The 11,285-nt window shown below is 31.7% G+C and overlaps 1 protein-coding gene across 1 annotated transcript; it reads right to left on the reverse strand.

Moving 5' to 3' along the window:
- Nucleotides 1–4,193: 4,193 nt before the first annotated feature.
- LOC8268825 (UDP-glycosyltransferase 79B6) lies at nt 4,194–5,917 on the reverse strand. The gene has a single exon (XM_002523215.4). The coding sequence runs from the start codon at nt 5,733–5,735 to the stop codon at nt 4,353–4,355; it is 1,383 nt and encodes a 460-aa protein (XP_002523261.1). The 5' UTR covers nt 5,736–5,917; the 3' UTR covers nt 4,194–4,352.
- Between the last annotated feature and the right edge of the window lie 5,368 nt (nt 5,918–11,285).

The raw sequence follows: 11,285 nt of genomic DNA on the forward strand, positions 1-11,285 counted from the left end.
GAAATGAACTCTGCAAGTGATGTCAAATCATATGCTTTTAGTTTCTTCTATCAGTTTCGAAGTCCCTACTTTTAAATGAATAAGAATAAATTGATTAGCTTATATTTTCCATTTTAAGGTGTAAAAAAATAACAACTGAGACGAAAAGATGATTAACAAAGATCTTAATTTGTGTAAAATAATGAAATCACGGATGAGCAATAAAATAAAAGTATATATTTAGAATTAATTCAAAATGACAAAAAATCAATTTCAAATATTGTATAGTAAAGATTCAAAATGTATAATATACTTATATTTAATTCAAGTTTGAGAATCTTCATATTCTAAAGAATTTGGCTAATTCTGCAAAAGCTACAATTCCGTAATAATAAATTAGAACTATTTAAAATAAAAATCAATATTATTTTTGCATAATTTATAATTTAATATGAATGCTTAATATGTATTATCATACCTCTGATATAAAACTTCTAAAGCGAAAAAAATTTCATTCGAAGATTGTTTGTCTTTTTGCAATCCAGCCACTTTTCCTTCATAATCTGCTTTCATATTCGCCATTTTACCTTCATACTCATCTTTTAAGTTTGCTATCTTTGTTTCATAATGTGCATGCATTTCAAAAAGTTCCTTTTGCATATCATCCATTTCAGTCTACCTTATTCTTGTTGGCTGAAATCTCGATCCAAATAGTTGTGATGGTGTACTCCTAGACCATATGCTTTCACCCTCCCATATTGGTATTGCCCTAAGAACTCAGTAAACATTTCATCTTCAATAACATTTGTATCATGTTCCTCGGATATTGATGTATGTTCTGTAACTATATTGGTAGTTATCTCCTATTAACACAAGTATTGAAGGATTCATTAATAATTAGATTCACATGTATATTAATATAAGAGAAAAAAATATAACTATATTGAAAAAAGAAAAGAATATATGAGAAAAAATCAAGGCTTATATCATAAAATAATATGTACAACCCTTTATCTAATTATTATTATATAAAACTTAACATTAGCAGGGGGCTATAAAATCACCCACTAATTAACACTAACAATTGATTTCATATCAACTCATAAAATATATGTTGAAGCCCATCAGCATAATAACAATTCTAAAGATTATTTAGAATATGAAGATTATTTATATACTTTCACAACTATCACAACTATTTAGAATAATCTTTAGAATTGTTATTATGCCAAAGGCTCTAAGTACAAATATAAAAGTCCATTAGCATAATAACAATTCTAAAGATTATTTTTCCTACATAAGAGTTAAAAGGAATGATGTAATCATGTACTTAGTGTTGTAGATTTTTGGCATAAAAAACAGTGAAATGGTAGCAAAGCAGTAATGTGAAAGAAGATAGGAAGGTAATAAGTCTGAGAGCACGAAGAGACGTGCACTGAAGAGAGATATGTGGAAAGTGGAAAATGTGTATCACTTAAACTTTTAAGAATTTATGATAAAATAAGAGAAGGATTTAAATTTCCGTCCTAATATTAATATCAGATTAATGCCATGAAAGCCATAATTAAAATTTACAAAGCTATGCACATGAGAGTTGTCACAGTCCACAAGTTTTCCCTTCTCGCACGAAGATTCAGAGCTCCAAGAAGTCTCCAGAGTTCGATACAAAGTAAGGGAGGATTCTAGAATATTTTAGAATCATCTAGAAGAATCTGAAAGCATCTGGAACATTCTAGAATAATTTAGAAGCTTGTATAATGTGTAGATAAGTATGGAAGTGTGTAGAACATTCTAGATACTTAATCTTAGCCATTAGATCAAATGTATTCTCACCGTCCATTGAGGAGGTGGAGGCCTATATATAGCTTAGAGAATTCATTTGTAATCATTACGCATAATCAAGTAAAAGAGTGAGAAAGCTCTCTTTACAAAAGCTGTCCAAGTTATCCATAGCTCTCTTTTGTTCTTCTTGCCATCCTAGCATTTTGCCTAACATCCGAAGAGTAAGGCTGACTAGCTTACTTGTCTGCAGGGAGAAAGTAGCTAGTGCCGCACGGTTCGTTGGTAGAAAAGACCAAGCCCGTGACAGAGTTCCTGGATGATTCCATATATCATTTAGAAATTGCACAAGCCACATGTATACTCTATGATTCCATAATTGAAGATTAAGTTAAAATAAAAAAATTTAAAAAAGAATGTTATTATAATCACATACCTAATATATAATTCTTCAACTTGCCAAAAGTAGATGCCAAAAATAAAATTATAATGTATCAAGAATTTATATGACATGAGGGAAAAGAAAAATTGAGAACCGAAGAAGACTCCTTATTATAGTGATTGAGTTAATGAGCTCTTCTAATAAAGACACCTTTAAATAGAGTCCTTATTTTAGTAGAATACTAATATGCATAACATAATGAATTGTTAAGTTTGACAATATATTATAAAGAGCGTCATTAATTTGATGACATTTTATAGTTTTCATCCTTATATTCAATGTATTACTAATCTAGTGATACCTTATATCAGTGTCGCCGATGATGTTTCTATTTAACAGTGTTACTATCTTAATAACACCCAATAACAGCGTAAGTGCTTTTAATGATATTTTAGCAAAACTTTAGGTACTTCTATATAAATAATGACGTTATAGTAAATATCATCGTTAAATTGATAATTATATTGATGCTTACTCAAATGTGTTGCTATTGTTTGTAATTAGCAGACGCTTTTTGGCAAGTGTTTTTAATTTTTAATTTTTAGCGACATTATTTAAAAATGTTGTTAAAATATCGTCATAATGGAACTCTTTTGTTGTAGTGATAAGGTAATGAAGATCAATTTAAATAAAGTAAATTAATAAATAACATAATAAGTTATTAGTGGTTTTTACAATTTTTATTTTCAATAACATTTCTCATTGAGCATATGGTAAATGTGACAGTCTAGCTTAGAGAAGCAGTCCGATGAGGGCAGGAAGTGCACGCCGGAGCAAGGATAGGATGCCTGGACAAGGAGCGGTTTCTGGCAGGCTTCTAGGATAGCAGCGCTCTAAGGTACGGGGACACATAAATGAAATGAATTGCACATTGAAAACGGGACGGGGAATGGTTGATAACATATATATAAAGAGTTGGAACTAATCACATGAGATATCTTTTGGTTGTTTGGCTGCAAAGTTGTAGAAACTCCAAAATTAAACATGTTTGGTTCGGAAAAATTTTAGGATGAGTGACCTCTTGGTAAGTTCTCAAATCCACCAGGGTACAAAACCATAAAGCCAGTGGAATCCACCAAGGGAATAAAACCGAACCGTAAAGCCAGTGGAATCTACTAAGGGTATAAAAATTTAAAGCCAGTGGAGTTCAAATGTGATCTAGTTCTGGTTGGTTACAATAAATAGCATCTAGTTATTGGAAAGTTCCCGAATCCACTAGGGTACAAAATCATAAAGCCAGTGGAATCCACCAAGGGAATAAAACCGAACCGTAAAGCCAGTGGAATCTACCAAGGGTACAAAACTGTAAAGCCAGTGGAGTCCAAATGTGATCTAGTTCTGGTTGGTTACAGTAAATAGCATCTTAATTCTATAATTTATTTTAGATATATACTAAAATTTATTCTATTTTAAAGTTAATAATTTGAATATATAATAATCTCAATAAGAATCTAGTCAAGATAATTTTAACATAATTAAGGGGACTATATTAATTTTACTATAGCTATAAGAAGTCATGGTAAGCTATTCTTCAAAATCTTGTCTTCTCAAAATATGTATAGTTTAAATTCTGATGCAAGAATTTATTAGAATTAGAGTTTAAGGGTTGTTTATAGGAAATTTTCCAATTGAAACTTTAGTCTCCAATAATTTTTCTTTTTTGAAAGGAAGTCTCTAATGATCTTTTTCTAGAAAATATTGCTTTTTAAGTAACAATATTTCAGTAGTGTTAAAAATGTTAAATATATGCATGTTAGAACTTTGATCTATATTAGGACAAGTTAAATCCCTCTAATATGTAAAATCTATATGTTAAAAGTGAAAGAGAGAGAAAAGAATGTCTATAAGGAAAATGAGACATAAAAGTTACTTAAGTTACAAGTAAATTGTGTAAAATTAAAATGTACATTTTTTTTTCTTAAAAAAAATATCAAACACCTAAATTAAATTTATATAATCTTACAGATGTAAAGGCATTTTAACTAAGACAACATTAATTACCCTAAAATTCACCCAAATATTATTACCAATCAAACTACTGTTACAACTTCCTTCCTGAAATTAATCAAGAGAGCAATGTACCCCCAAAAACCTTGAAGGATAACAAAATAACAAGCAACTACAAATCTGTCAAGCCTCTTAATTAACTTAACTAATTATTAACAAGGTCTTGCATATTTTGGACAAACTTATCAATATAACTAGTCATGAAACCTTCGCCTCCCAAAATTTCCGTCCATTTTCTGTGATTCTCCTTCACCATTGAACCCACTTCACTATTTTTATCCATCACAGACGTAATGGCTTTGCGTAGGCTTTCCTTTGAAAACCAACCACTCTCATCTCTCACCACCTCCACTCCCACCTTCAGTTCTTCAGCCATGATCCTTGTGTTCAAGATTTGATCACCCAAATGTGGCACCAAGACTATTTGACAATCACTCATTAAAGACTCCCACATTGACCCAAAACCACAATGATTCAGGAAACACCCTACTGATGGATGATCAAGAATCAACAGCTGTTGTACCCATCCACCCCATATTACTCCCCTCCCATTGACCCTCTCTTCAAACCCTTCCGGTAATGCTTCCTCCACCGTTGATGCTCCGTTCGGAGGTTTTAATGCCGCTAGAAATGGCAAACCGGTTGACTCAAGCCCTAAAACCAATTCTTGGAACTGATTCTTCTCAAGTTTAATTTGGCTTCCGAATGCACAAAAGATAACTGAATCTTTTTCAAAACCACCTAACCATTTCGTCCACTGGTCTTCCAGCGGTGCCTTAGATGGTTCTGGCAGGACAGGTCCCGTTAGAAAGACTGGCTTTTCGTATTGACTTGCAATATAATCACATAATTTACCTTCAATTTCATGGCAGGTTCTGATAGCTATGGCATCACTTCCTTTAATTGCCGTATAAATCCTCTCGTAAAATGTTATGCCTTCACCAAACGGCAATGATACAAATAACAGGGAGCGTACTTCATGGCCACGAAGGACAACGTTCGACGATGGATATCCAGCGGGTGGCTGTAATAATTCAGCCTCTGTCACTGGCCTGTCTTTGGTGACATTACGCGCTGGAACCAATGCTATAGCGATTGATGCAGCGCAAACTACATTGTAGTTTATGGCCTTAATGCCAAGATCCTTGGTTATTTTGGGTATCCAGTGTGCAACATCGAAGATAACCAACTTAGGTCTGGTGTCAACAATTACCTTTTCAACTTGACGGCGGGTACGGTCTAGGGCGATTGCGAGGAAATGGGTCAAGTGAATGGGAATGTCAGAGGCGGTCTCCGTGCCAAGAGGGAGGCCTTCGACATGAGGGACAGTGATAGAGTGGAAAGTGATCAAATCAGGATGAGTATTGAAGTGTTCTAACTGTAGTTTAGCTTTATTGGGTAGCAAGAAAGTGGTGCTGCAACCTCTCTCTGCAACTCTATTAGCAAGATGAAGAAATGGGGTCATGTGGCCAACAGCAAACCATGGGAACATCACTATATGAAAATTGGAGCTCTTGGGTTGAGCCATTCTTTTTACAGTAAGGTGATGTCTAGCTAGTTCTTGCTTGGTTTCATATCTTGTTCTGAAGGTTTTTTTTTCTAATGTAAAAAGAGCAAAATGAGATGGTTTTTTTCTTTTTAATGGTTGAGCGAGCAAAATAGTATAGAAATGTTTAGATAGAGTGAGTCAGAAAAGATTTGAAGTGATGAGATGAGTAAGGCAATAAATGTTGATGCAGTTTGAAGAAAAGAGAAGGATATTGTTGTGATCCCTGTATTTCGTGACTCCAATCAAGCACCGTGCTTTTCGCCTTTCACGAATTCTTCATGCCAAATTTTAAAGCTACCATAGATTACTAAAAAGAAAAAAATCAATATTACAGTTTTTTTTTTAATTATTATTATTATTATTTACTCATATAAATTTATGCCCAAGTATCCATTTTGGAATAAAATCTATAATAGGACTAATTAAAACAAAATTGAATTTACTCTTTAAAATCATATGGCCAATTTTTAGAATCATCAAATTCAAGCAAACATAGTTGTTTACGAAAATAATAAGGAATTAAATGAAATAATTTATTTAATGTTCTAATCTAATACTGAAATAATTAATTTACTAAAATTTCAAGAAAATAATTGAAACTAAAATTTTGAAATTCACAGAATATTGCATTTATATAATAATAGGAGATAATGCTAAACTTGCAATTTTTTTTTTCTAAAGTTATAAAACAAGGGAAAGAGAACACAAATTTGAGGTCTTGCTCAAGTCGAGGATATGCACATGTTATCAGATTAAGTCTATTAAGTGCCAATATTATATTTTTATTCTTTTGGCAATAATGAAAACTTCATGACTAGGAAATAAAAGATACATCCACTAACAGGAGCCTGTGTAGTTCAACTGGATGGTTAGACACCCACCCAGGATTGCACAGACAGTCAGCACTCTTAGATAACCAATCAGCACAAACATTTGCTGACCTACTAACAAACTTAAACACACAACAAGGCAACCTATTAGCTGCTGTTCTAATGTCTTCCACAACCGGTCTAATCTCCCAAGGAATTTCTTCTTCGTGGTTGAGACACTTGATCAATACAGAGAAGTCAGATTCGCAATGTAAACTATAATCTACCGTTTATTTAGAATTTCATGTTTTTTATTATTAAATAAAAAAAAATATACATTAATTTATGTTTAATAGAGTGTAATTTCTCTCCTTTTTCTTCTTATTTTATTGATGGATACTCTAATGTTTTAGTTTTTATATTTGCTATAATTTTGATGATATGAGTGGAAAAAGGACCAATTCTTATTCACATACCAATGATAGTTTTTCATCAAAGCACCAATGGTTAGAACCTTTCATGTCATAACTTTTACCAATAGTCATAACTATTCAATTCACAACCTTTCATTAACCAATAGAATTTAATCACTAATATCTTATTATAATTATATGATTCATTAATTTCTTACATTCTTCCACTTGGCTCATATAATTTAATAAGAACATAAAGTGTATAAAAATTAATGTTAAATTCTTTTTTTTACATTGGCTATGACATAATATCATTATTAAGTAGAAGTATTAATGCGGGTCATAGCGGTCGTATGTCATTTTATTGACATAGTCCCTTCCATATACCACAATACTAATTCTCAACTTAACATGATCTTTAATAAAGATAACATTAATGATTTAATATTAGTGTCTTTACTATCCCTCTCAATATTACTCTAAAGCAATTATGTTTACCAAATAGAAAACAGAAAAATTAGAAACACATAATTGAGTTTAAAGTGTCAAATGTCTATTCTTACAACATGCTCATTAAATATTTTGGGCGATTCCTTTTGTTAAAGGATCTGTAATCATAAGATTTGTGCTAATATGTTCAATTGACACTCTTTGTTTCTGAACTTTTTATTTAACGATAAAGTATTTTATCTCCATATGCTTAGCACCCTTAGGATACTTGTTATTGTTAGAGAAGAAACCTGCTGCAGAATTATTACAATAAATTTTCAGCGGTTTGGCTATACTGTTGACAATTTCAAGTCCTAAAATAAAATTTCACAGCCATAATCCATGAACGGTAGCCTCAAAGCAAGCTACGAACTCAGCCTCTATAGTGGATGCAACAATGACAGATTGCTTTGCACTCTTCCATGATATTGCTCCTTTTCCTAATAGGAATAAATAGCCAAATGTTGATTTTCTTGTATTAACACATCCAACAAAATCTGAATCTGAATATCCAATCACCTCAAGGTACTTAAATATTTTATAAGTGAGCATATGATCCTTTATTCCTTGCAAGTATCTAAGAATTTTTTTGCAGCTTTCCAGTGATCTAATCCTGGATCACTTTAATAGTTGACCAGTATTCCGACAGCAAAACTAATATCCGGTCTGGTGCAAGTTTGAGCATATATTAAATTTCCAACAACAGATGCATAAGGAATGTTCTTCATTTGTTCTCGTTCTAATTCATTTTTCGGATATTGCATAAGATTAAATTTATCTCCCTTCTGAATTGGAACTATCCCTGCTGAGCATTTGTCCATTTTAAATATCTCTAAAATTTTATTAATATAAGCCTTTTGAGATAAGCCTAATAATCCTTGTGATCTATCATGGAATATTTCTATTTCTATCACATACGTGGCTTCTCCCATATCCTTCATTTCAAAATTATTAGAGAGATATTTATTGGTTTCATGTGGCAAACTAAGATCATTAGCAATAAGTAAAATATTATCAACATACAAAATAAGAAAAATAAACTTGCCCTTACTGATTTATATATATATATATATATACACTAATCAATAATATTTTCTTAAAATCTAAAAGAAGTAATGGTATAATTAAACTTAATATACCATTCACGTGAAGCTTGTTTAAGTCCGTATATTGATTTCTTTGGTTTACATACCATATGATCCTTTTTCTTAATTGAAAAACTCTCAGGTTGATCCATATAAACTTTCTTTTTCCAAATTTCCATTAAGAAAAGTGGTTTTGACATCCATTTGATGTAGCTCTAAATCATATGAGCCACTAAAGCCATAATGATGTTAAGAGACTCTTTTTAGACACTGGTGAAAAAGTCTCTTTATAATCAATGCCACTTTTCTGAGTAAAACCTTTGGCAACAAGTCTGGCTTTGTGTCTTTCGATATTGCCTTTTGAATAACGTTTAGTTTTGAAAACCCAGTTGCATCCAATCTTTTTACATCCTTCAGGCAACTCAATAAGGTCCCATACTTGATTTTGATTCATAAATTTTAACTCTTCTTCCATAGCACTAATCCATTTAATTAAATCATCACAATTCATGGCTTCTGAAAATGATTTTGGATCATTATTAATTCTTAAGTCCATTTCTGACTCTTATAGATAAACTACATAGGCATCAGAAATAGCAGATCTCATTTCTCTTTGAGACCTTCTTACTATTACTTCTTGTTGTTTATTTACTATGGTTTCATTATTAACATTTTCATCATGAAGCATTTGATCATTTATTTATTGTTCTTGAATGTTATTGGGATGAGCAATAACATTAGGAACAATAATTGTAAAAGTTTTAGATGTAGAAACTTCCACCCTAACTTCTTGAATACTAACATCATGTATTCTTTTGCTCCTACTAATGTCACTATTTTCAATGAACCTTGCATTTTCAGATTCAACAATTCTTGTACTATGATTAGGACAATAAAATCAATACCCTTTAGACTTTTCTGGATAACCAATAAAATAATCACCGGTTATTTTTAAATCCAATTTCTTTTCATGTGGATTGTAAATTCTTACTTCTGTTGGGCAACCAAAAACATGTAAGTGCCTCAGCTAGGTTTCCTTCTCGTCTACAGCTCAAAAGGTGTATTTGGAACTCCCTTACTAGGAACCCTGTTTAGCAAATACATAGTAGTTCTTAATGCATACATCCACAATAACAACGGTAAAGAAGAATGACTCATCATACTCCTAACCATTTCCATTAAAGTACGATTGTGCCTTTCTGTAACACCATTTTATTGTGGTGTTCCTGGCATTGTGTATTGAGCACAGGTACCATGTCTTTCAACAAATTTGGCAAATGGACTTGGACATTGTCTAGATTTATCATATCTTTCCATAATACTCACCACATCTATTTGGCTTTATGATTTTTACCTTTTTATTTAATTGCCTCTGAACCTCTCTAATATAAATTTCAAGTGAATTGATTGATTGATATTTGTTATGTAATAGATAAATATGACCATAACGAGAAAATCATCGATAAAGATAATAAAATACTTTTCTCCACCAAAAGTTGGAGCATCAAAAGGACCAAAAATATCAGTGTATAATTTCAAGAAGCTGTATGCTTCTCGTGGCTCCTTTCTTAGTGTGTTTTATATGTTTTCCTTTAATACAATCAATACACACTTCAAGATCAGTAAAGTCCAAACTTGGAAGTATTTCATTCCTTACTAATCTTTGTATCCTTTCTTTGGATATATTGATCCAAACGTTTATGCTAGAAATAAGCAGAACTTTCATTGACTAAACTACGTTTAGTACCAACATTATAATGCAAGGTCATTAATGTCTCAACAAAAGAATTATCAAGTTTAAGCTTGTAGAGACCATCATATAACAATCCAGAACCAATAATATTATTATTCTTAAACAAAGTTAAAGATCCAGAACCAAACTTAAAATAAAATCCCGCTACATCAAGTTTCGATAAAGAAATTAAGTTGCAGGAAAATATGGGTACATAAAAAGTTTGAAATAAATCTAAATAATGTCTTGTATCTAAAATTAAACTATAAGTGCCAATGCCTTCAACAGAAGCTTTCTTTTGATTCCCCATGAAGATAAAATTTTCATCTGGCCTTATGGTTTGGATCATAAGGAATCTCTGCATCGTATTAGAAAGATGGGTAGTGGAACCAGAATCAGTCCACTAAGTATTATATGGAACTTCAATAAAATTTGATTCAAAACATACTAAAGCATAATGTTTATCTTTCTTTTCGAACCAAGCTTTACATTTCAGGCAATCCTTCTTTAAGTGTCTGATTTTATCACATAAGTGACACCTAACACTCCCATATTCCTTCTTGTGAGCAGCCTTAGAAGATTCATTCAGGTTGTATAAACCTTTCTTCTTGCTCTTTCCACCTTTCTTTTTGTAACTCTTTCCAGCTTCTTGATGACTTACGAGATGAACTGAATGAGCTCTTTGATTCTTTAATCTTGTCTCCTCTTGAACAAGCATATTAGTCAATTCATTTACATCCCGTTTATCCTTTAAGGTATTATAGTTCATTTGGAATGGACCATATTGTTCAGGAGGTAAGGAGGTAAGGAGTGTAATATTTTAAATCAAAAGAGTTTTTGTTGTTATTATTCTGTCAATCAACAAAGATTACACTCTAATATATATATATAGAGGTATAAAAGCTAAAGATAGCTATATAACAACTGTTATAATCTCTAACCACTTAATGTTCCTATCTTAGTAACATGATAAGGATGAGCATAAGTAACCAAAAAAAGTA

The sequence above is a fragment of the Ricinus communis genome, chromosome 9 (assembly GCF_019578655.1).
Source record: "Ricinus communis isolate WT05 ecotype wild-type chromosome 9, ASM1957865v1, whole genome shotgun sequence".
Classification (NCBI taxonomy): domain Eukaryota; kingdom Viridiplantae; phylum Streptophyta; class Magnoliopsida; order Malpighiales; family Euphorbiaceae; genus Ricinus; species Ricinus communis.